General features: G+C 45.4%; 1 protein-coding gene across 2 annotated transcripts in view; it reads right to left on the bottom strand.

Moving 5' to 3' along the window:
* The window catches only part of NDUFA12 (NADH:ubiquinone oxidoreductase subunit A12), a 28,038-nt gene extending 9,713 nt beyond the window's left edge, over window positions 1-18,325 (bottom strand). The window contains exons 1-4 of one of the 2 annotated variants that reach the window (XM_019545232.1): window positions 18,186-18,325; window positions 11,048-11,130; window positions 9,994-10,110; window positions 9,488-9,575 (exon numbers count right to left, since the gene is read on the bottom strand). In XM_019545232.1, coding sequence (XP_019400777.1) covers window positions 9,488-9,575; window positions 9,994-10,110; window positions 11,048-11,130; window positions 18,186-18,274 — 377 coding nt within the window. In that variant the 5' untranslated portion in view covers window positions 18,275-18,325. The remainder of the gene's footprint in view (window positions 1-9,487; window positions 9,576-9,993; window positions 10,111-11,047; window positions 11,131-18,185) is intronic. The other variant, XM_019545233.1, reaches the window with a different exon arrangement.
* Window positions 18,326-26,553: the final 8,228 nt, after the last annotated feature.

The raw sequence follows: 26,553 nt of genomic DNA, 5'->3' as shown, positions 1-26,553 counted from the left end.
AATAACAAAGAATTGAATAGCCTTGCTGATATCTCAACAAGGTGGGCTTGGTAAAACATCCTTTGAAGGTGAAACCCAAGAGACTCAAGTAAGGCTAGGAGGTATGGTTTAAACAACTGACAGAGCAGACCAAGAAGCTGGGAAGTCCCTGAGAGATGGGCAGAGAGAAAATAGCTAAGGTAACTTTTGGGGTGTTCAGAGCCTGGCTGTTTTAGTTCAAGGAGTATTCTTGCTGTACTACAATTGCCCCATAAATACTTTGGTTGAAGAGAAGCTATGTGCTTTGGTTCTTGCCATTTCAGGGGGCATTCTTCTCCCCTCAGAGAGGGACTTAACTTTTCAGGAGCTGAACTGGAAGGTAACTCCCTAGGGAAGGGTCACAATAAGCAGGGAGGGTCAAGGACTGAAAAGGCCAAGCCAGGCCTCTCAGTCAAAAGAAACCAGAGGTTCAGCCCACTCTAGAAGCCATGCCAACAGAAGGTTACTGTATTTACCCAAATACAAGACAACTCTGAATTTAAGATGACCCCCCAATAATTAGATTCTATCCATAAAACATTTATAAATGTTATAACTTTCCACATATAGAATTTAATTATTGAAGGGGCTGTCAAATTCCACCCTCCACCCATGCTACAGCAGGTAAAGCAGTAGCAAAAGGGCAGGTGGTAGGGGGTGCAGTAGAGGAGTGAAGTGTCCTGACCCTTGCCCTTTGTCCCCCTACACTAACCCAAATCAATCAGAATTACAAATGCAGATTGAGAAAACCTTCATGACCACCAGTTTGCTTTGCAGCCACTCATCTCCCATCTGTTTCAAGTCTCCAGAGTCTGAAAAGCATTCAGGCACTGGCTCAATATGTGGGGTCTCTTGGCAGGCTCCTGTGGTGTAGATCTCATCTGGCACCCTCCTGAGAGCTAGAACTTATGCACCAACTCTGGCCTCCCCAAACTTTCAGATTTCCTGCAACTTAAACGTATCCTCTCTTCCAAGTCCAGGCAGATCCATGCTCTGGCCATATTTTAACTATTAGAAGCCTACGGTAGGCCTAAGAAGAGGAAAAAAAGCCCTGTGCCCAGTCTGACAATACTAATAGTTTGCTTCTCCCACTGCCGCCCCTCCAAAAACCAAGAAAAGACAGCACAAAAATACAGATCAGTTAGAAAATTAGTTTAAAAGGGATACTGCTCCTACTAGCTCACCCTCACCCAGCATGTGTACACTGGTATACAAATATATTTGTAGTTGGATATATGTGTTTAGGTGCATGAAGCAGCAGAAAAGATACTGTGTAACACTGGATGACCAGAACCCCTAAGGACACTGGGGGTAGTATCATATTGCAATATTTTTGTTTAGGAGGAGGAGAAAAGAAATTAGGAGTAACACTGGGCCTTCTTACATATATGGAAGTAGAAATGCTTATGATATACAAGGCTCTAGAGAACATTTTTTTTTTTTAAAGACTATGCTAATGACAGAATTCACTATACAGCTAAATTAAATGGATATCAGTATCAGGCTGAACTGCAGTTCAAAGCAATTGGTTAGCTGTTTAGAGATTTCCCATCACAATGATGGACAGAAAAGGCAGTTTCTGTAAAATGTGAACTGTAAAATTTGTATCACCACCAAATTTTACTTTACTTCAAATGTTTTGATTTTCCATTAAGAAAATTAAAATGAATTATTTTGTTTCACATAGCTTTCCCCCATTTTTTTTTGCCTGAACTAAACCAAAGTATTGGGTTTGAATCGAACTGGTATGGAATGCCAGCAGCCTCTGACATCAAAATGACTCCTGAGGGTACACAAAGCCACCATTACAGTCCCCTTGTTCTTTGGTGGGCTGGCTTCCTTAGCTAGCTTTTATCTTTAAGTATGCCATTATGCATTCTCTCACCAAGCTATGTGACACCACATGGAAGATATCCTCTACCTAGTGAATCTGGCCCATGCAGAAGAATGTGAATATGAGGTATCACCCCATTATAATTAAATGGCAGTTCAGTGTTGAGTCAAAATGAAATGTTTTGATTAGGAATGAATATGGCAAAATACAGAACTTTCCATTGCACTGAAACACCACTTTAAAAAAAAAAAAAAATCAGCTCTAATTGCTCCACTTGAGCTCTACCTTGTAACATAACTCTCATTAGTCTAATTCAGTGGTGCCAAACTTTTTTTTTTTTTGCCTAGCAAGCCAGAGTAGCAGAGCTCTGTCCATCCACGGGCTGAATCCAGCCAGTATTCTACATACGGTGCCCAGGCAGGCACGGCAAACACCATCTGCCCACGTGGAAGGAGTTCAGAGGGCAGGCTAGCCCTAGTGTAGCCCTTCAGAGGAAAGGAGCTAGATCCAGTCAGTGAAAAGGGAAGGGGGCATAACCAGGTCCCAACCCAGCCCCATGAAAAGGGAATGGGGCATGGTCCCGTAGGAAGGGAAGTCAGCATGGCCAGGCCCCAACCCGGCTCAGTGGGATGGGATAGGGGACTAGCCTGGCCTAACCCAGCCCTGCGGGAAAGGAAGGGGGAATGGCCCAGCTCAGGGGCAGGCAATTATTTTGGGCACAGGGCTTCTTACCAAGTTTCAGCAAACCATCACGGACTGCACGACAGGCAGCCCAGGGCAGATTAATATTAATTTTCTAAATTTATGGGCTCCACAGGCTGGATAGAATGGCCTGGTGGGCCACATCCAGCCCCCGGGGCCGCATTTTGCCCACCCCTGACCCAGCCCCATGGGGGAAGGGGACGTAGCTTGGTTCCAGTGGGCTGCGGGGATTTGGCAGGAGGATGTGTGGCTGTACTAACGGCCATCACTCACCCGCTGCCAAATTTCTAGACCCGTGCAGAGGACCATGAGCCAGAGGTTGAGCACCTCTGGCCTAAACAGCAAAGTATGCTATGCTGACAAAGAGCATCTTACCAATGAGTTCACAGCCTCAGATATGAAACCACACTAATATTTAATTGTTAAAACGTTGAAAATTTAGCATGAGGATTAGTACTCATTAGAATGAGTATTAGATTATGGAAACAGTGAGAGAGAATAAGAGGTCTTCCATCTCTTACAGCATCTGAAATTAATTTAGATGTGTCGATCAGAAGACACACAAAGATAAAGAACCCTACAGTATCTCTCATGACACAAACATACCACATAATCCTAAAAGTGCAACTCTAATCTACAGAGCTATCACCAAGAAGTTAGGACTTGTCTCCCAAGGATTGTAAGGATACAACTAGTAATTTGCTGTGAAAAAAAATAGTACACAAAAATCCAAAAGGCTTCCAGAAAAAGATTATCTTGAAACAGATGGACACCAATAGAGTATCTGGAACCTATACAATAATCATATTACATACATAATAGGAAACAGCAGGGAGCCTCACTAGTCTCAGATCTCACACTTCTAAGAGTAGTAGAGCTGTAACAGCTGGAGAAAAAAGTAGCAGATATATGTTCTCAAAGAAAGGTAACCATACTGGGAGTGTACCATGACTCTAAGAAGATGGTGGTTTAAAATACAGGCACTGACCAAGCCTTCTTTTAAATGTTCCTATAATAAGCATTACTTAGAAGTACATAATAAGAAGCCATAATTCGTTTCAGTCTCAATTATTTAAAAGTCAATCCAAGAGATATTAGAAGTAAAAAAATTCAAACAATGTTTAATCTATCCCAAAACTACAAAGTTAAGACAACTTTTAATTCTTTTTGTCTGAACTAGCATTTGCTTTCTCCCTCAGACTTCCGACAGAGATTATTCTCCACCAGCTGGAGAACAAAACTGCCAAGATGACAACTAGCTCTCTGAGGCTGTAATTTGCCTTTTCACAGTCCTTCCACTAGTAATAGGGAGTTACTATTTGGAAAGATACCATTTTTAGCTCATCCTGCCACTTCCAATCTTCAGATCACCTGCAAAGGTCAACATTCTGTAGTTCTTCAATGCCAAAAAATAAACTGAAATCCACTGAGCAACTCAATAGAGGGGTGTTCTTTCCCAATCTGGTAGGAGAAGAGAGGAGAAAATTGATGCCAACAATCTCGGATCAAAAAGGAAGCACTCTTTCAGTAGTTAAAAAACAGAAAAGCTTTATGGAAAATCCATAATTCAATGAAGAAATCAAAGTTAACTAACATTTAGAGATGCAATTTTTAATAAACCAGATATATTAAGTGATATTCAGGCACACAAGATATGTATATTTAAGTTACACGGTTCTCATACAACAGAGAAGATTTATGTGTGATATAAATCATATTTAAGAGAGTCATATTCATGTAGTATAAAGGCAAACCTATTTTTGTTTAAGCTAACCATTTCTTAAATATATTTAATGTTTTTAATTAGTTCCCAATACCTTATTCTGCTGGCATATTTGCAATGATCACTGTACCTGTTAACAGCTATATGGTCAGGTATTAGCAAAGTGATCATTCTTTTTAGCATAAGAATCCCAGATTTAGTACAATCATAGTTTGTGCACACTGAAGTACATGAGCAGAAAAGTATTTTTTTCATACAACAGAAATGCAAATGGAATATACATACACACACACACACATGCGCGCGTGCACACACACAGGAATGATGTATTAAATACCTGAAAAGCAAGGCATGAAAATATGCTGATAATGGCAGAATTCAGAAAAAAGGTTTCCCTACTACTCTGTCGAAATTCTAAAGATACCACAAGAATTCTTGAAACTGCTCTGCTGGTATTTTGAACACTGTATCATGTAGCTGTGCACTACTTCTTTAATATACACTTCTCTACAGCAGATACAATCACAGCTAATGAAAAACAAAACCGTAAGAAAGAAAAGTACTGACCTGGGCTGAAGAAACAGGGAAAGCCTAGAACTAAGAAAGCTTAAAACTAAGTGAGATGTTTTCCTTACTCCAAAAACTATTACACATACAGATCAGGATGGTGAATAAGGAAGCATCCACAACTGTGTGCAATTAAATGAAAAAAAAATCTGTTCTTGGAAGAGTATGAAAAGTATTTCCCATACTATACTTTTATCCATAAACCTACATGGCCCCATTTCATCCAGTTTAGCATCTCAAAATATATCAAATAATAATGAAAGCTTATTCAAAAGCAAGAAAGAGCAAAATCAGAGCTGATGAAAAAGAGCAACAGATGGCACTGACTCTGTATGAACAGGTACTCCACAAGTATCCCTCCACAGCTCTGCTACAAAGCTTTAATCTTGATCTGCAATTGTTCTGTTATAAAAGTCACAGGCGTCTCTGAGCAAAGACTGACAACTTGCCTCTAATGATTTGTGCAGTAGGTTTTGAGACGCATACCAAGGGGGGGGGAGAGACAAAACCAAACTCATTTTCTCATGGCCTGCCACTTACACCATCGTGCAATCCTGCACCCTGAAAATCAAAGATTTTTATTTCAAGATGGAATTAATACAAGCTAAAATTTTATATCAGCTTTACTAATGCAAGTTCTCCGCGATAAGGACTTTCAGTGCAGCTATCACAGGCATAAACAAAAAGGTAACATTAGAAACAGCTGCCAGAATATATTAGTTTTCAGTTTGTTTAACAGCATTCCCCAAGGAGAACATGTTCAGTTCTTCCTATTATATGAAGTTGCAACTGGCAAGGACTGATGAAGACATCAGAGTTGCTCTTCAAACCAGATTTAATTTTAGGCTGCACTACAAAAATTGGTTCTCTGTAGCCTTAAGTGGGTATGTAATTCCAGCTTCAAGTTATTTATTTCAACACTGAATAAATGGTACTGATGTGGTAAGGGGAAACCTTCCCTCACCCCTCCCAAACAAAGACAGACATAAAGATGTCCCTTCTCAGGCAGAGAATACAATGAATTAAATAGACTGAGAAGCTGAGTACTTGAGAAGAAACAGATCAGTCTAAAATTAATGATACCTGTACAGGGGAAAAGAGATGGGACAATGACAATTGCTAGAGAGCAGGAAAAAACTGCATGCTAGATTATTTTATTTAAAAAGATTTAGTTTTTATTACTTCCTGCCCATGAAGATATCTATTTTGCTGTGCTGCAAATGAGACAGTACTGCTCAGTGGTAAACTTAATCTTACAACAGTTCCAGAAAACTCAGTGCCTTATTCCCTGCCAATCCTTAGTCCTGCTCTCATCTCTATCACAATAGGATGCAGGAGCATTATCTGGTTCCCTGTTAAGCAAGTTAACTTAGCTCATTTTTCACCTATCTTGAATAGGTGCTCTGTGTAATCTATAAAGTGACAAACAAAAAGATAAAAGTCTTCATGAAGGCCAGGTTCAGACTAGGCAGTAAAATGCTGGCTTACTCAGTCTAATGCTGGTATAGACTTCAGGACTGCTGGGGTTGGTTGCCAAGATGCTCAAATTTGGCCTAAATACAATACTTCAAAAAGTAAATGCCCAAGGGGGAATATTGCTTCCCTGTAGCAAAGAAGTGAGAAAAGCCTTGGGCTGTATTGTAATCCACATGGACGAACTACCAGTTTCATATGCATCAGAATGCTGCATTTAGTGAGATCAGCAGGGGCAGGCATTTATAGTCAATGGGTGTTGACAGATTGGGCAGGGGTGGGGGATACAACAAAGTAACTCGTGCTTTATCAGAAGCAGCAACTCATTAGTTTGATCCAGCTCCACAGCATCTGTATAGACTGGGCATTTCAGCAGGGCGTTTTGGTACTTTTATCTAAAGCTGATTCAATCAGCTGGATAAAAGTGCCAAAAGGCCCAGCTAAAGCACCTGATCTATACATACCTTGTGTGAGCCGGGCCCAACTAACATGATGCCTCTTCTGGGCATGTACTGGGCTCGGCATAGGGGCATGTGGAGTTTAAAGTGCCATTTTGGGGGGGGATTTTTTTACATCTGTAAACAGCCAGTGAGGAGTGGTGAAAAGATGGTACATGGTACAGAGCATTACCAGCCAGGAGACAGATGCAAAACCCTTTTTAGGAGGAAGCAGGTGGCTGGAAAATAAAGGTCACCAGCTAAGCCACCCATGTAGCCAAATCTCTATTCCCCGCATACTGTAATGTACACAGTACTGGATATCATCAGACATGAGACATTAGATAGCCTGTAGAGTTTTACTTCTAAAAAACTAAAGTAAAAAAATTCCCAAAATTCTGTGGGCAGTAATGAGTTAATGCCACATTAATTACACACTGGCTTCAAGATCTTTGACCGTTTTTCAAAACTAACCATTGAAATAGAAACAGAAAAAGAATACTTCCATTTACTGGAACATGCCCTCAAAGTTGCACAAATATTGCACTTCCCCTCTGGTGGACCTGAAGTGCTGCTGATTATATACAAATGCTCAGTCCTGATCTAGCGGTGGTTTGAGTTTTAATTAACTTTAAAGCCTAATATTAATGCAATGTTCTGGTACAAATCTGAACTGCCAATTTGAATTTAGAAGGTAAGATTCCAATAGAAATTTCAACTCAGAAGTGCACAACATGCCTTTCTCTATACGCTTAGTAAAATATTTCATCCTCACACAGTATGGCTGAATAAATAGTGTTATTTCAAACCTTAATATTTGCACTTCCTGACTTTTGGAGTTCAAACTTGCAAACTTTGTATTACAGTGGGAATTCTTCTATTTAACTCCCCAGAGTTTTAAATAAAAATATAGCAACTACCTATTGAGTTTAGGTGCATAATATTTTCCACTATTCATGGAGGTTTTAAGGTACACTACTAGATAGATACACAAAATTCAGTCACATAACTAAAATGTAAAAGTAAGTTTTCACTATGCATGAACAAAAGCAGCTGTTCAAAGTCAGATCACTGCCTATTAGAGGTGCACCAATATATTGGTTCATATTGAACTGGTACAGATAAAAGGAAAATAGTCATTATTGGCAATCAGCATTTTTGGCCAGTGTAGCCAGCGTCACTGATAAATGCTACGTGCACGTGTGCAGCTGCCATGCACGCAGCCAGGAATGCAGCCCAGCATCTTGGAGAGCAGCGTCTGGCCACTAAGTCTGTGGGAAAAATGGAGCACAGGGGGGAGGATCAAGGTCGCTACAGTTAGGAGGAAATTGGGCTGGGGTAGGTGCTGCACAGCTGGGGTGCGGTGGGGCACAGGGTGGAGCCACAGGCGGCTCTTCTGGGCAGCGCAGAGGGGGTGGGGGGCAGCTCCCAGGCACTGCAAGCACTCCTGGGGGAAAAAGTGCCTCCCCTTGGATTTGTGTGTGGGGTGAGGACAGGCTGCCTGCTGCAGGCTCGAAGCCAGGGGCTGCACTGGCATCTTCCCACCCCTATGCCTCTAGCCATGCCGGGGAGGGGGCAGATTGAGGCCCCACAGTGAGGGAGGGAGTTGGGCTGGGGCAGGAATTACTCAGTAGCCCCTACTTCCAGCACTGCTCGCCACAGAGTGCAGCCCTGGTCCAGCCCCTCTGCCAAGTAGAGGCTGGCACAACCCCTGGCTCTAAGCCTGCAGTGGGCAGCCTGCTCTCACCCCACCTGAAAATCCAGGGGGGCACATGCCCCCCACACTTCCTCCAGGGGTGTGCACAGTGGCTGGGAGATGCCCCCCCTCCCCATCAGATGAGCTGCCTGCAGCTCTGCTCCGCCCCTGCTGGGCAGCACCTGCCCCTGGCCCAGCCCCACTCCTTTCACTGTGGGAGCCAACTACGAGCTTTTTAACTGCAGCAACTTTAATATACGCTATTGGAGCTCTGCCTCCCGCACACTTATCAGCCGGACGCTGCCCTCCAAGCTGCCAGGCTGCATATTATTTATTGGATCAGTATTGGCCAATATGGCTGGTTAATAATCAGCCATCGGTATTTGCCAAAAAAATCTTTATTGGTGCACCCCTACTGCCCATACATTTGTCAACGGGATAAAAGTGGTTGAAAATTGGAGCTGTGAAAGATTAATATTGTAAGTTCTCTTTCGATCCCAATTAGGTCCTTCTTGTGCCAAGAGCGTAATTTCTGCCCACTCTGATTTTCAGATACTGCTATTTGTAGCAGGAGACATTTGGATTTGGGAGTTGGGCCCTGATCTTACAACCTGTACCACTTTCATTGGAGCACAGGGGACTACTTCCTGCACTGTCAGAGCCCTGGATGGTCAGCTCTCCCAATGCTGCAAACTCATGTGGATACCACAACCTTTTATTTTTGAGATTCTATGGTTTGGAAAGCATGAAAGAGACTCAGAATGTGGCTGCATGTGTCAAAAGATATCCTTACTCAACAGAAATAGTTCCTGAGAAGCTCTCTCATCTGTGTTGTCTCTGTGCTCCTAAACCAACATATTAAGACATTTTCTGAATAAAAAGGAAGAACATCCTTCATACCAGATTCTTTTCACTATCTAGGAAAGCTGGGGTCATAAAAGAATGCCGCCTTGTTTAATTCCATATGCTTTATAACAAAGACTTTTTATTGAAGAATCCATAGGTTACACAATTCATAAATACATTAATTTGTTTACCATTCTGGTGGCACCATGCTTGCATCCACATCCCAGTATGTATTTTTGCCATTCATTTCAGTAGCATATTCAACCCATCTGTGTCGACCTTGAATTTGATAAAGGAGCAACACTGTATTAGGTAAAAATAACTACTCCCACAGTAAAAGATAAAAACTGTAGTAAACAGAAAGTATATTAGGCAGTACTTTGGCTAACAAATGTATTGTTTACCATGACAGACATGCATTTTCGGATAAATATAAATCAGCCTTTATTTTGCAACGTCTTCTGTATGTAAAGGCTAATATTTTCCATTAATACCGAACTTAATTTTTTGGAGTTTAGCAACAGGGAGAGCAGAGGTGGCCAACCCACGGCACATACAGCTGCTTTGTTTGGCACATGGCAGATCCAGCAAGAAGCAGGGAGAACAGCAGCAGACAGGGCATGGACAATCAAGCAGAGCAATGAATCAGGCTAGGGAAGGAGTCTGGGGTGGTACTCGGGGAGAGGGAGCAGCTTACCTTGTGGTTGGTGCACAGGCCAAAAAGGGCATTCCTTCTGAGGCCAGTAAGTCACAGCCCCCTTAGCAAGCCTTAAAGAGCCACTGAATTCCCAGAAACCCAAGCATGCATTTAGTCCTAAAAAATAATATTTGAATTTTGGGGGGCCCAGACAGCTTAAGAAGGCTGTATGCATGGGAGTACAATCAGGTTTCCAGAGTTCAAGAGAGCTCCATGAATCTCCAAGGACCCTGAAAGGCATTATAAAGATAAAGACCTACCTAAATTGCAGCAAGATGAAGGGGTTTGCACAGCTTGCTCACAGCACCAATTTCACAGTCTTTTTGCAGGGAGTCCCTCCCCACTGCTGATTGGCCTCGGCAGTCCTGCCACTCACTGCTGATTATCTGAGGGGCCAATCACTCATCTGCAGACAGCAGCAATGCATCTGGCTTCTTAAAAGATAGCACCAAAACCCTTTTGCTCTCCTAACTGGCCTGTCTATGTCACTACTGTACATCACTAGCTCAGCCTCCCAGTAGCACTCAAACCACATGCCCTATGGCTGCAGGAATTGCTGTGCTCTCCTTGTATTCCAATAAGCGGTTTTTTTTTTCCCCTGGGCAATTCTGTGCAAAATCATGGGAAATGCTATTTTTGCAGTGATCACGTAGACCACTGGTTGTTTTTTTTTGTTTTGTTTTTGTTTTTTTTTTACAGTTTTCACCAAAAAAAAAAAAATCACAAAACTGCAATTTAAGAAGGTCCCTAGTTAAAGACTGGTGCTTTAGAAGAGGCTGGTTTGTTTATCCCTCCACAAGCCCCTTATAACTTAGCAGGTACAGATGCACTCAAGTAAGCTTTGTGGAGTATTTGCCCCACTACAACACTAGGTTCAATTTCTTTGAATATGGTGGTTGTTAGTGTCCATTGCTAAAATGCGCACAAACGACTGCAAGGGAGCTGTATCATTTCCATGTCACCTGTAGAATCTAGATAACCTATTAAAAAGGGGGAAAGGGAGGGGGGGCAAGGGGGCAGTCAGTTTAATTAATTCTTTGCATAGTATACTTACCAAAAAAATATCTTTTGTCTTCAAAGTATTTGTTTCCGTATTTGTCAACACCGATTAGCGTACCAATCTTCAAATCACCGACCCTGCAAATTCCCAAGACAATTTCAACTAAAAGAAATTTCAATTGACATTGTTAGAATGCATTCTGTCTATCAAGGGTGTAGGTTGTAGCCATACTGGTCTAAGGGCATACACATCAACTGCAGATGTTTCCTCAGCCTGAAAAAGGGTTTTTAAACTCAAAAGCTTGCTAAGAAAACTTTTTCCAACTATTTAAGTTTGTCTAATAAAAGATATCAGATTCACCCAAAGAACCTTGTCTCCTTATCTCTCTCAAGAAAGTACTGTTTTAATGTCAGCAAAACTGAAACTGACATTTTAAAAACCAGGTCATTATACACTGAAGTATCTTGCAAACTTGAATAACCCACTTAAACTGGCAAACTACTGGCCAAATTCCACAGTTCATTTTGGGAATGGTCTTGAAAGTATGGGAAATAATACCACTGAGGGATAAAAGTAAGGTACAGTTTTACCTTTTACTTGTAAAAAACTGTGCATTAAAACAGGATTCCTTCAAGGCAAAAAAAAAAAGTTTCTTATAAAAGTTGAATGTAGTAATCATCATATTCCCTGTTTCTGCTTGCTGTTGTAAGGCTGACATTGAAGGAAGTTAACTACCATGTTTGAAGGAACTCTGTGTGGAGAATAGGGCTACCTGAGAGAGTTTACTTTCAAAGTATTCTATTAGTGGGTTTTTCACACTAAGATGTTTAACAAGAAAAAAAAAAAACAGGAAGAAGTGCAATTTCTTAAAACCTGACTGTCCTTTAAGGAAGCTGTATCCATCTTTTATTTTTAAGGAGTACGGAAAGTGTGGGGTTTTTTTAATCACCAGGTAGGCTACTGAAATATAAACTTACATGCTCAGTATAAAAGTAGTAAATTCTGTAATAAAAGCGTCTCACTAGGAGGGTAGTAAAACACTGGAACAGGTTACACAGAAAGATAGTGGAACCTCCATCCTTGGAGGTGTTTAAGACCCATGCAGACAAAGCTTTGGCTGGGATGATTTACTTGGGGATGGTCCTGCTTTAAGCAGGGGGTTGGACTAGATGACCTCTTGAGGTCCTTTCCAACCCTCATTTTCTGTGATTCTAAGATGGTCAAAGTAGCATCTACCTACATATCCATTACCAATGAACCAGAACGGTCACTGACAATATTCAAAAGAAGAATTTTTAGTAGAACAGACAGCTGAGCATAACCAACACCAGACCCGAATTCCGTGTGTAAACAGATGTCTGCATTCTTGGTGTTTCCCTAGGTGCAGCTACATAACACTCACCTGAAACTGAACGTTTAATTCCCTGCTGCCTTTCTAGACTGCTAGATAAAGCTGCAACTGTAAGCTTTCATGTTTATAGACTGTAAAGCACACTCCACTAATGAACTGTCATCCAGAATATCAAACATGCAGAAGCAATTTCACTCCTTTAATTGCTGTTTAAAATTGCCTCAATCCAAAATACTCTTGTACCCTACTTTTCAGAAATAACCTAACACAGCTCAAAATTTTTGTTTACAGAAGGAGGTAGCATTTCATTATATTGTTTTAAAAATAATTTTGTAATATATTCTAATATAATAAAGGGTTTTGTCTGTCTGTCTGTCCATAATGCTTTCGATCAAGTGTACATGCACTGCCGTTGAGACAGGCTTACCATAAGTCTGGATTTCCCCGGATGTGTCCTTGCTCTTTTTAAGCCTTTTGATTTCAGTCCGGGTGGGTTGTCTGGGATTTCCCTTTGCTCCACTGGTGGGAGCAGGGGCAGGGCACGTGCAAGCAGCAGAAAGTATACATGGACCTGCCTACAGCTGCAGAGGGGCGCAGACCCATGCGGTGCTCCCTGCTGCCTGCGATTGCCTTTCCCCTACTCCCACCATCCAAGCAAAGAAGAAACGCAGACATTTGGTCAGGGCAAGGGGAGCAGAGGCTGCAGCTATGACAGGACTGCAGGGGGGTGGAGGGAGGACTGCTTGCTCCCCAGTGGGGAAAGGGGCAGGGGGGGCAGCGGGGAACTCCGTGGCTGGCTGGAAGCACAGGGGCTGGTGCATGTGCTCCGGGCGCTGAGCAGCTAGGAGATAGTGGGGAAGGTGGGGGGAGGGGGCCATGGCCAGGCTGCCTGTTGTGATGCAGCAGCCTCCCCTCTTTCCTCAGCCCATGCTGGGCCTGAACATGCTCCGCTGCCACCTGTATAAATCGGAGCCACTGCACTCCGGCCTCATCAGGATAGGGACAGCTGGGGCCCCTCCAGCAGGGCTGGGAGTGCAGGGGGCTGCAGGTTGGGAGTGTGGGACACTGAGGTAGGGGACTGTGGGTTGGAAGTGCAAGGGGCACTGGCAGCACCAAGGGGCTGTGGGCCAGGAGTGAGGGGCACCAGCAGGGCACTGCAGTTTGGTGAGTGAGGGGCACTGGCAGGGCTGGGGTCACTGGGTTAGGAGTGAGGAGCAGCAGCAGGGCTTGGCGGGGCTGTGGTTTGGCAGTGAGGGGCAACAGAACAGACAGGGGTAGGGCCACCCTTCAGGGCCAGTCATGTAAACACTCATTTGAAATCTGTCATTCATGACAGGCATTTGGCTTGTACTTACTACATTTATCCATATTTACTCCCTCAATTTAGCATCCAATATTTGGACCAGATAAATAAGGGTAGGTTCTAAGAAGAATATCAGAAAGGATTTAAAACTAAAATGGATTTTTCATCATACAGTTTGCACTGCAGAAACAACCTGGAAAGGGTTGTTTGGACTCAGTAATGATAATTACATTTTCCTATTTCTTTTCCAAGTAAACCATCCACATTCACAAGAACATCCATGCACAAGTTTAATGAGACAATCATTTCATACCATCTTAACTTCATACACAAAAGCTTACCTGTACCAACTTCTACTTGAGTTCAATATTACATAACTAATGGAGGCTCCAGCCTTAGGTTGAAAGACTCTCTAAATCATTCTGTTCGCAGATGCACAAAATAGGAAAAGGTATCTGCAATTACCAAAAATTTTCTATTTTATTTTGCTCAAGTCCACAGATCTATTACAATGACTATTTCAGTCTATTTGCACTTGGGAGGCAGAATCAGCCCCATCAGTCACTGTCACCAAGAGAATGTTCACCCTACTGAAATTTCAGTAGAAATAACTTCCACAGCAGCCAAGATAAAGCCAAACCTACTTTCCTAAACTACAGGTTATGTTGAATACACTTTGAGGGGGAAAAAAACACCCCATGCAAATATTTCCCCAACTACAGGTACTAGTAAATGTCACTTAACAATAAAAACTCATCTCTGGATGACATTTTACACCCTTATCCTGAATAATCTTTTTGTCTGCAGGGCTGACAATCTGTGGCCCTTATTACGCAAAAAAAGGAAGAATTTTCAAGGAAGTACTACTAAACATTCTTGATCTTCATAGGAAGCTCTACAGATTCTTTACAATGGGATTTCTGGGACAGGGTGTCTCCAGTGTGAGAAGCAGGGTCTTTTTAAAATCTAGATATCCAAAATGGGTTAGAAAAATGCATATCCTTTTCCTTATCATGGGAACTAAGGTATGAAGACTCCCTGACAAAAGAAAGAAAACACATTGGCTAAAAACAAAGGAATAGCTAGTATGCAGCAACAGTGATCTGGCCATCCAACAAATCTAAAAAAAAAGATATTACTAGTCCTAAGACTATCAATGGTCCTAATGACTGGACCAAAGCAGGAATAGTTCTCGATGCTATGAAAACTGGGAGGACTACTGGTCTGAATTCAAAATTTAATTCTAGGCCTTCCAGCTTCAACTAACAAGCACTGTCTGATTAGAGATGGTAGTCACTGCAGACCTATGCAGAGGGAAAGGAAATGTGAAAACATCACTTGTAGGGTTTCTCCTCAGACAATGCTATAAGGAACAGAATGATTTCAAGGTCATGTTCTATAGCCTTGCAGGGTTGGAATAAATTGATACCCCGAGGAAATATTTAATGAGGATTTGGTCAACACTCCTTCCAATGAGCATATGGAGAACGTGTATTGCCAAAAGGTCACTTTTTTCCTTGTTTAGATAGGAAAACTTTATTGTAGGAGTCTAATACTAGGGGAACTCAAGACTACATTTCATTGATTTAATACAGTAATACAACTATAGACTGTATCAGCACAAAGAATACATTTTATTGATATTTTTAGGGTGCAGAAAGCAATCTCTTGAACAATTTAAAACCTTTGTGCTCTTACACCTACCTATCTCCTCTTCTGCCAAGAAGAAAGCGGTAACCCTGCCCAGAATAATCATGAGAAATTGCTCTCTCTGCCTACCTGACCCTGCGAGCTTCTCAAAAAGACACTCAACCAGGCATGGGGAAACAAAACCAGAATACACAGATCCATCTTTTGCCCCTGGGTTTTAATGGCTTAGACTTCCTCTACTGAAGTCTGCAGGATTACTGAGTACTGCATAGCTAAGTTCAGCAACTCTGTTACACAGCAACACTCTTGAGTGTTTGGGAGGTATGCTGCAACTGTCAAAGCTTATATTCCAGCATTCACAGAATATAGCCTTTGGGGCTGAAGATCTACAATATTTCTTTTATTACAGACCTCTTCAAGAATCAGATGGAGAAATCACCAACAATAACTACTCTCTTCTGAGTACCTCACATCACACAGCTGAAGGCCCAATCCACTTGTTCCTGGAGCCTTTGTAAAGCAGCAGTAGGCAGTAATTGGGTTAGCTCCTCTCCAGCACTGGAAGCTGTTCAGAGGAAGGCTCAAAACAGAAATGTGGAAGTGTCAGTCTAGCTCAGAGATGCTCAACTTCGGGCCCACGAGCCAAATAAAGCCCATGGAGCCAGAGGTATCCAGCCCATGGGACTCCCCATAGATGGGGAAATTTGTGGCAGGGAAGCGGTGGCAGTAAATACAGCCTCCCTTGTCCATTGCCAAGTTTCCAAACCCAAGCCCCATGCAGCAAATTGGGGTTCAGTAATGCACCCTACCCCCAATCTTGCACGTGAATAGGGTCAGGCTACCTCCCCCATCCACCACAGGGGCCAGGGTTGAGCCAAGCTGCCCCATCCCCTTCTATGCACCAAGATGGGGCCCTTGCTGTGACTGTCCCATAATGGATCGGGATTATCAGCTGGATCTGGCCAGGGCACTGCCCATCCAGCCCTCTGGGCAAAAAGGCTGGCACCAGTGGCCTAGCTCAGTGAGGTCAAATAGCCTATTTTCTCCTTCACAGCACTGTCTTCAAATCAACCCAAGGCTGCAGAAGACCAGCTACCAGCCATCTGACCCAATAGGCCCAATGAGGTGGGCAGCAACTGAAGCACCGCACTTCTCCAGCACCTCCTCTTGCTCCCACCTTGCAATTCATGAAGGCATGAATAGAACCCCCACAATGCAGCTTGTTACACTGACACTAGGTTATTATACCTGTAACTGTAATTAGAGGTGCACCGATATATTGGCTTTGTTTGTCTAGTGTAGCGAATAACATCATCAATAAATGCTGCATGTCACAGCATACAGGTGGCCAGGAATACAGCCCAGCAGCCTGGAGAGCAGCATCCAGCCAGTAAATCTGGGGGAGTAGGGGGGGAGGGGAAGGACATAGGAAGGATAATCAAGACCCCCACGCTGAAGGAGTGGGGCTGGGGCAGGTGCTGCCCAAGTGGGGCGGGGCACAGGACGGAGCTGTAGCAGCTCATCTGGAGGGTGCAGGAGAATGGGGAGGGGGGCAGCTCCTGCTGCTGTGCATACCCCCAGGGGAGGTGGCATGGGGGGGGTACATGCCTATCAGATGTGTGTGCAGAGCAAGGGCAGGCTGCCCACAGCAGGTTTGGGGCCAGGGGCTGTGCCGGCCTCTTCCTGGCAGGGGGCTGGGCCAGGGCGGTGTTCAGGGCAGGCAGGGGTGGGGCAGGTGGCAACAGCACTGCCAGGGGGGGCTATGGGGAATTCCTGCCCTACTCCCTCCCTCACTGCAAGGGCCTTGATCTGCCCCTCTATTTAGCACTGGTGAGGCCACATCTGGAGTACTGTGCCCAGCCTAGGCACATGCATACCTATCACCAATTCAAGTACATACACACTACACACACCAAAGGGGAGGAGACAGGGGAAGGGGCATATGATTGTAGGGGGCAGCGATATGCTCTTGCCCTGCCTCTGCCCCTCAACTCATCAGCCCCTGCCCCTCCAACCCTGCCAGCCCCTGCTCTCCGCCCCCCAGCTCTACAGTGCCCCTCACACCCAACCCACAGCCCCCTGTCCCCTCAGCCCTGTTACCTAAGCAGCTCCTATTCTGTGCATGCGCTGGTTTGCTTACACACCCATGCACATACACGGTCTCTTTACCTGGCTTACCCGCTACAGAACGGATGTGGACAAATTGGAGAGAGTCCAGTGGAAGACAACACAAATGGTGTAAGATCGGGGCACAAGCTTTCTGAGAGGCCAAGGGAACTGGGTTTATTTAGTCTGCAGAAGAGAAGACTGAGGTGGATCTGACAGCAGCCTTCAGCTACCTGAAGGGCAGCTTGAGAGAGGATGGAGTGAGACTGTTCTCAGCAGTGACAGATGACAGGACAAGGAGCTATAGTCTCAGGTTGCAGCAGGGGAAGTTTTAGGTTGGGTATCAGGAAAAACTCTCAGAGGAGGGGGGGCAGAGGGAGTGCAGCAAGGGAACGAGTCACCCAGAGAGGCTGTGCACTCTCCATCCTTGGAGGTGTCTAAGACCCAGCTCCACACAGCCAATGCCGGGGGGGCCGGTGCTGCTCCGAGCTGGGGCCGGACGAGGCCCCGCATCCCGAGCTCTCTCGGCTTCTGACCCCAAGGGCAAGCAAGGGCGGCCGCTCAGGGGACGCGCCTGCCCCGACAAGGGAGACGAATCCCGGCGGGTCGCTCTCCCGCGGAGACACCGGCGCCACCTGCGGCCGCGGCTGCAGCACCAGCCCCTCCAGACCGCGCTGCCGCCGCCTGACCCAGCCCGGACACAAGGTCACAGCGCAAGGTCCCAGCGCGACCCGGCCCGGCCCGGCTTCCCCACGCCTTGAGCGTCCCCGGCCGGCCGGTACCTTAACACCTTCCATACGAAGCCGCGGAGGCCGCCGTGCCCGCTGACTTGCCGCAGTGCGTTCCGCAGCACCCGCAAGTACTCGGCCATGGCCGCCCGGCCCGACTCGGCCCCACGCACGGTTACTTCCGCCCCACTTCCGCTACTATCCCCGAGCGGGGCGAGACCACGGCGGAAGTCCCGCCCCTTCCCCTCGCCGCTGCGCCCCGCCCTCCCGGCGCCCCGCCCCCTCCTCCAGAGAGTCCAACCGCTCCGCCCCCACGCTGCCTCCAGGAGCCCGGTACTCGCCCAGCACCCTCCACAGGGAAGCGCTGCTTCCCGAGGCAATGAGCGTGCGCGCGTGTGTGACGTAAGTGTACTTTACTGCGTCACAGAGGGCGTACTTGTTCCTTAAGTTGCATGGCTGCTTTCACACGGTAGTAACGTCCCCATCTCCCCGTATCGCTTCGTATGCTGCTGGTGACCGCCAGTACATCGTCCTGGGGGTGTTCTGTGACGTGAATGAGATCCTCACAATAAGTAGCAATACACGGTTGCTATTTTAATAAGAGAGGTGATGTGATAGCGGGTGAGATCGTACACATTCGTCATGTAAACACATCGATGCATAAGAAGACAAGTGGCCAGATCTGACAGCTGGCAAATGAAGCTGCGTTTCGAGGCCACGCTGGGCCCTCAGACACCAGGGGCCAGGACTGCAGGCAGATCTTGGATTTTGAAAAGGGTGCTGATGGGGAGGTGCATCATAACATATGAAACACTGCATTTTTCAGTTGAAGGGAAAAAACAAATATGACTTCACTGGAATGAGTTAGGAACCTGCCGGGCTGTTTGTTACCAGGAGCCACCAACAGGCAGCAGAATCACAGAAGAGAGGATAGCTTGATTGATGGAACAGCAAGACTATTTAAAAGTCAAACACCTGTAGTATGAAGAGTTTAGAAGGGATCAGGTAGACAATAATGAGCTATGATGTCAACTGACGCCCTCAGCACTACCTGACTAGAAATGCTGCTGCCGTTGCTAGGCAGTTGGTTTTAAAATACAGGTGGACCAGGAATCAAAGGGGAGTGCAAGCACACTAGTGCACCATAGCGGGATCCACCACTGACTGGGACCCAAGTGGACTTCCTAGCATCAGGTCTCCCTTTAGTTCCCAAATCCCAGTGCCTGGATGTGGGTCTTCCTCAGCTCAGACAAGTCAGGGGTCCTGATGTGTGCGGTTTCATTTGCATCATTCAACATTTGAGGACAGGCTGAAACATGGGCAACTGGTAGAGAGGGCATGTAGGGGGAGCAGGTGCCTACCCTGAGATTGGCCTCTGACTTGGTACTGCTCAGGACAGGGCAGGTTCTTTTGCTATGCGGGCTGGCAGCATGTTGAGGGGGGGAGTCACTAAGCCACAGCACAGAAGTATAGGAGTGGATATGGGGCTTTTGGCCTGTCCCCGGGCCTGACCTCAAATTGTGCACCCCACCCCAGCTCAGGAGGCACCAGTCACCCGTGCTGAATGTCCCTCACAGACCGGAGTTGGGCCGTACGCCTGCATCGTCCATTTTAAACACACGAGGGGAAATGAGCAACTGCTTCAGATTCTTGTTCCTACTCTAAGACCCAAACTAGGATCCCTGCCAAGGGAGGGGTCTCATTACTTTGGCTCAGTCACAGGCAGGTCTAGTAGCTGCTTTAAATCCTTATTTAGTGTTGTCCTTGTCCTAGTTCTCTTTCTAGTTAAATGTTTCAAGCTAGATTTCCAATGGGACCACAGTTTAAGTGTCATCAATTCATAGTCTTTCAAGTCCCACCACAGCTCCATACATTCCTTTTTTGTAAAGTTTATTGCATTTCATGCTCGTATCTTATTTTATTTTTATTTGAACAAATGGCATTCTTGGACAGCATCTGTGACAGGAGTGATGTTTTAAAAGCACTGGGATTTCAAACACTTGTATTGCAACGTGACATGCTAAAAATTCAGTTGATGATTTACCTGTGGTTTGTTCCCATTCAAAAGTCAAAGAGAATGGCATAAATGAAGTCTTGATGAAAAAAAGTTAACAAACTCATGTACTGTACCTGACATCCCCATGTAGTTTATATGGTAAGCTTAGCATGCATGTACACTGGTGATTGTTTCACGATTTGTTTGTGATTTTTTTGTCAGTGGTGCTCAACCTTCAGCACATGAGCTGGAGCTGGCCTATACGGACCTGTATCATCCAGCCCAAGAGACTCCTCAGAGAGCCAGAAATTTAGTGTCAGAGGAGCTGTAGCATCATGAATTACTCAGAAAGCTACAGCAATTAATGTTGACACTGTTTCATGCCACCAAATTTCCAGATCTGTGGGAAGCCCCCAGACTAGATGACATGATCCCATGAGCCAGCTTGCGCTGGTGCATAGTTGTACCTCAGCCAAACCCAGCATGCAGGGTTGTGCTGCAGACTGCACCCACAAACTGACCCCGTATGCCAACCTTAGGTTAGATTAGGTCAGCAGATGGACCTTGTGCACAGGATTTGGCCCTTGGACCAGCCCCCTGCCCCTCATCCACTCCACAGTGCCAGAGAGGTTGAGCATCACTGTTCTTGGTAATGCTTTTAGGCTAAATAATACTGTACTTTGTGAAATGGGATTGGTTAGTTGTTAATTCTGCTATTGAGAGAGAGCAGATTGTAGGGGTTGGATTAAGCCCAGAACTGAAACAGTCATGGTGAATTGCAAGGGAAATGCAATTCTTAAGTCACGTTCTGGCAGGATAAGTGGTGACAACTAGAGGCCTGAGATCTGAGAAGAACGCTTTTGTGGAAGCCATGAAGGAGTGGGAGATGCAGTGGTGAGATCCCACAGGGATCTATGTGCACTGTGCTAGTTAATAACTTCCACCAATTACACTGAAAAAGCAAAACTGTCATGGTTTGTACATGACCCAGAGATTGGGGGAGTGGTAAATAAGAGAGGATAGGTGACAAATACTGAACAATCTGAGGGTGCTTCTACATGTGCTCCAAAGTGTTCTTGATTAATCAAGTCTGCTGGAGCCTTTTAATTACAACACTCAGCATCATGTGTATTCAGTGTCTCACATCTCAAAATGGCAGTGGAGGCACTTTAACTAAAACTTGCCAAATAAGCTTGACTTAAAGCACCCCAGTCACCATTCTGAAATGCAGCACACTGAATACATATGATGCTTTGGCATTTTAAGCTTTCAGTGTATATTGGGGTCTGTTTGGGTTAGGGTTTGTGTCAGGTGGAACTGGGTAAAGGTAACACAACCTTGATGGATGGGTAGGTCTATTGACATTTCCCCAGATTTATGGCCCCAGTCAATCTAACACAGACAGATAAGCCCCCAACAACAGTACGGGTCCCAGCCCTGGTGCCTCTGTTTTGGTTCAGGCCAGTGACACAAGGGTTGTAGGGAACGATTTGAGAGGCATGAAGTCAGTGGAGAGCATCAATAAATCAGTATCGTGAGTCTTCCACATGAACAATCATTGAGCCAAGACCACTTGAATATCAGAGTAGGCAACCATAGTCTTCTCCATAAGCATCCCCCAACTTACCAAGGCGCCACATTAGACTATTTCTGCACCTATGAACATTACATTCAGAAGATAAACAGTTAAGTCTTTGCATAGGTAGCTGCCTTAAGGTGTTTGGTCATCACAACATGGGATGCTAACTTCAAAGTGTTCAGAACCACTGCACTTGCAATGGTATACACCTTAGTAGATTACCATGCTCCTGTATGGCCCAGAAGTTGTCACACTAAAGAGCTTGACACTGTATAACAGTGTGCAGAGACTCATAACAGGCTGTACACTTTCACACATGCAGATGTATTCCCTATACTCTAGGGCAGGGGCAGGCAATTATTTTGGGCGGAGGGCCGCTTGCCAAGTTTTGGCAAGCGATTGAGGGCCGCATGACAGGCAGCCAGGGGCAGATAAATATTAATTTTCTAACATTTTTAGGGGCCCCGTGGGCCAGATAGAATGGGCTGACAGGCTGCATCTGGCCCATGGGCTGCATTTTGCCCACCCCTGCTCTAGGGCCTTAGACAGACATTAATCACTCCCCTGCTGCCAGATTTCTGAGCCCGTGGAGAACCCAGCAGGCTGGGTATTGGGGCCTTGTGTGTTATGCTAAATTTAGATAAGGAATGGGGTGAATAGAAATTAAATGATTGTTAGAGTAATTCTAAAAACTGTTCTTACAGCATTTTATACCAACACCAAATGAGTGCCCCATTGGGCATGACCTTGACAGAGAAATGTGGGTCAAGTTGAATGTACCAAGATCTGGATACAGCTGTGTCAAAACAACACTTCAAAAGATGAACATCTTGGACAGCCCCTCGTATGAATGCGGTATCCACAACCAGCACAGAACAGGCAGGGTAGGTGGAATTGGCACACTGAGCAATAATACCAAATAGCGGCTCATAGCTGGCCAGAGGAAACAAGGCAGGCGAGGGGGAGTTGGAAACAGGGGCTTTGCCTACTCTTGTCAGTGACAGCCAGGAGCAAGACTAGAGCACCTCCCTGTGATGCGGAGTGAGCAGGGTGCCACAATGCTTCATGGGTCATCGACAGAATGCAGCCTACTGTAAGTTGGGATGGGACATGCTACAGATCATAGGTGCCTAGTTTTATTTCTGCCAAGGGAGGGCCTAAGCTAATGGCTGCCTCATCTGTTCCTTTCCCTCCCCCACCCCAGCAGCACAGGTGGAGCAGAGCCAAGAGGAGCCTGTTGGGGGGTGGGGGGCAGGGATGGATGGATGCTTGCTGCCTGCTGCAGGCTCAGGGATTCCTGCGCTGCTGCCCTCTCCCCAGGAGACCCACACCACCATGACAAGGCATCCCCTGCCCATCCAGCAGCAGCAGGGGACACAACACCATAACACCACTGCTGCTGCTGCTGGACATGCAGAGGGTGCCTTACCATGGCAGCATGGGGCTTCTGGAGGGAGGGCAGTAGGGTGGGGAGCCCTGAGCCTGCAGCCCACATCCCCCCAACCCTGTGCAAAAATATGGGGGAGCACGTGCCCCCCCAAGCCTCTTCCCCAGGAAGATCTGCCCCTCTCCTCCCTTCCCCCCGGATGAGCTGCCTGTAGGTCTATCCCACTCCCAACCCTGGTCCCAAGCCCCCAGGCCCAGCCCCTGCCCCACTCCCTCCCTCACTATGGGGGCCTCAATCTGCTCTCCCCCCATAGACTGACCTGCAGGCAGCTGGGGGAGCTGTTCTTCACTGCTGCATGGAGCTGTATTCCTAGTCATGTGCATGTGTGCACAAGCATACACGCACGTGGTGCCCCTACATCTATTGGCGATGCGTAGGGGGTGCACACGGGTGCATGTGCACCCCAAGCTTGGTGGTGTACCCCCTGCGTAAAGGTGCCGCTGACACTGCCAGCAGCACCTGTGGGCGGTCTCTGCTTGCCACTCCTCCCCCCACTCACCGCTGACACCACTGGCGGCACTTGTGGGCTGTCCGTGATCACCACTGGCTGCTACCAGTGCTGCTGGCAGCATTTGCAGGTGGTGACCAACTGCTAGTCGGTGCCCCCCCCCACTCCTGACAGCGCCGCAGCTGCCTGCAGGACCTTGCTGTGCCCCCCAGCCTTCCGGGGTATGCGGCATTCATGCCTGCATCCCAGTCTCCACAGCCCTTTGCAGGGGTCCACAGCAACCTGGGTTTGTCAGTCTTCAGTTAGAAATGGGTGGTCACCTTGACCTCTTCCAAAGGGGTGGCCAGGGCCCTCAGGCCGCATGTACTTGGTGCCTATGTACAGATGTTCATTATGGCACTCTAACCTGTGGCACTGAAGTTTGATACCACATCCATCAAGGGTTCTCTTGGAGCAGGATCCACCATTTTTAAAGTGTTCTTTTTGTCCTGACCATCTGTTCGGTTATGGCTGTGAAGTGCTTCCTGTGCACCTACCATGCAGTAAGTGTAACATCTGTACCTGGCCCTTGTCACTTGGCTTCACCCATTTTAAAAGGATAAAAATTACTTCAGTGGCAAAAGTTAAAAAAAAAAGGCAAATCCTAAGAAAATTTCTACAAAAAACCAAAATCCTTGAGATACTCGTAATAACCTATATCTGAGGCTTGTGCACTACAGAAGGAATACTCTGTATAAATAATTTACAAGTGACCTTTTATATCTATATCAATGTTTCAAAACAATTGACAAAATTGTGTTTAAAAATCTTGTCCTCTCTTGTTTTTTTGGCAAAGAGAAACCATTTCAGCAAATGAAACTCAAAAATAATTGGGCAAGGGAATTCAGTACTGTAACAGAGATATAATGTGCTTCTGAAGTAGTTAGCAAATTTAAAATCAAAGCATATCACTTTTCCATTACATTTTCAAATCTTTTTTCACAGAACTGTGCTGTAATGTTTGACCTATAACACAAATTATAATGTACTCATGACAAGAACTCAAAGCTTTTAACGTTAAACAACATTCTTCAGATACAAGTTGCTATAATTTCAGTGCATTTCACACACAAATTAAAACCCAACAATATCCTTGCTGGGCAGTAAGAATGATGAAATAGTAAGTTTCCCTGCCAAAAACAGCATTTAGATTTGTTTTGGTTTTTGTATAGTAATTCAGTTGAAGCAATTACAATGCTGGTGCTATAAACAAAGAAAAAAGCTTGAAAGTTAGGAAAGTTGGTGTGCAGATTAAAAACATTTAAAAAACAAAGAATTAAATTACCATTTGTATTTTTAAACCATATACCATGTAGTTTGGAAATATTTTAGGACTCTGTACAAAACAGAACTCTGCCTCATTACTTTCACTTATCCTGCGCTTTCTAGTAAGCAAACCCCATTAATTGCAGTATAAGAAGCAATACCTACAGAAACAGCTGTACAAGAATATTTTAGTTAACTGTACCCTGATTAATAGGAACACCTGGTTGTCCTGTATAGTCCCTTATGAAATTCCAAGATGAATTAGCTGCACAAGAATGTGCACGTAAGACGAGCTTAGAGCTCTTTTGTAACTCATTACCGTGTCATTTCTTAGCTGCTCCATTAGAATTGGAGTCCAGTTCTGTGGAGCACCTAAGCTTTGCAGGATAAACTAAAAAATAAGCTTTCATAATTTATTATGGGAGCTGGTATGAATACAGCCTTGAAGCCTGGTAATTTGGTGGTCCCAGTGCCCAGTTAGTATGTTCTGATAAGAATGAGACTGTGCTTATTAGTTCCCCCACCCTACACTGGACTAACTTGAAAACTTGGATGATTAACCTTATCTAAGAGTTCAGGAATATCAGTCTTTTGGCTGACGTACGCCATACAACCACTTCAATTCACGTGCTTTTCCCCAAAAAAGTATAATATCCAAATGTGTAGCAACAGCCCAAAACTGTTTAACAGACATTATCTTGAATCCCAGCATAAAACCATCCACAGTGGATACATTCGGTTCCTCACAATCACACTGTAATGCACAATGCTTTACATAAATCTGTATTCCTTATGGACACCTGCAGGAGCTCAGGATGGTGAACCAAGCCCCCAGTTCTGGGCCTTGCTTTCATTTGAGCAGTTAGGTGTCTCTGTACAGATGGCTGAGTCTGGGCAAAAGCTGACTGGGACATGGAGTGGCACTCAAGGTTTGGCCTATTTCACTGCAGTGTGAATGCAAGCCAAAGCTGCAGCTGTACTCTGGTGTTCAGCTTGCTGGCTTCCCTAGCCCATAATCCTAGGTTCAAAACCCTCAGCTGCTGTGGCCAGGTCCCCTCTGCAGGTAGTGTTTCTTTTTTTAATTTTGGGGTAGCTGTAAGCCCTAGGAATAGGGCCACATCATTATCAGAGAAAGAAAGAGGTCTTCTTTAGTGCTATGTAGCCCAGATTCTGCGTGCAGTGGTTGGGACAGGAAAAACCAGGAGTTCAAAGGCCCCACATCCCTTTTTGCTGGGCAGAGCCATCTCTACTTCTCACACTTTTATTTATTTATTTATTGCAGTAGCTGCATGCCCTTAGTCTGTACCACATAAGCCATCTAAGATAGAAAAATGTGCAGCTCTGGTGCTCAGTAGCTTGGGGCAGGGCTTTTCAGGTGGCAGTGAAAAGAACATGAGGTCAAGGGTATGTCCACATCCCCTTCGTGTTGGCTAGATGTGCCTACTCTGCTCCTTGGTGGCCTTGCTGCCTTACATCTGAGCAGGTGACCAGTGGTCACTGGTGACCAGTGACACTGCACCAGGGTACAAAGTTGTAGCTCCCAAAGCTCCCAGCACTGCTCCTATCAGTCAGTCAATAACACCAGAGATACACCAAGTGGCCAGGTGCAGACATTACATTTGTACTGGTATAAGTGATCAGAAACCA

The sequence above is a fragment of the Crocodylus porosus genome, unplaced genomic scaffold, assembly GCF_001723895.1.
Source record: "Crocodylus porosus isolate Cpor-Errol unplaced genomic scaffold, CroPor_comp1, whole genome shotgun sequence".
In the NCBI taxonomy this organism is placed as follows: Eukaryota; Metazoa; Chordata; order Crocodylia; family Crocodylidae; genus Crocodylus; species Crocodylus porosus.
The sequence above is the reverse complement of the archived record's forward strand: the minus strand, read 5'-3'. Positions and strand labels throughout refer to the sequence as shown.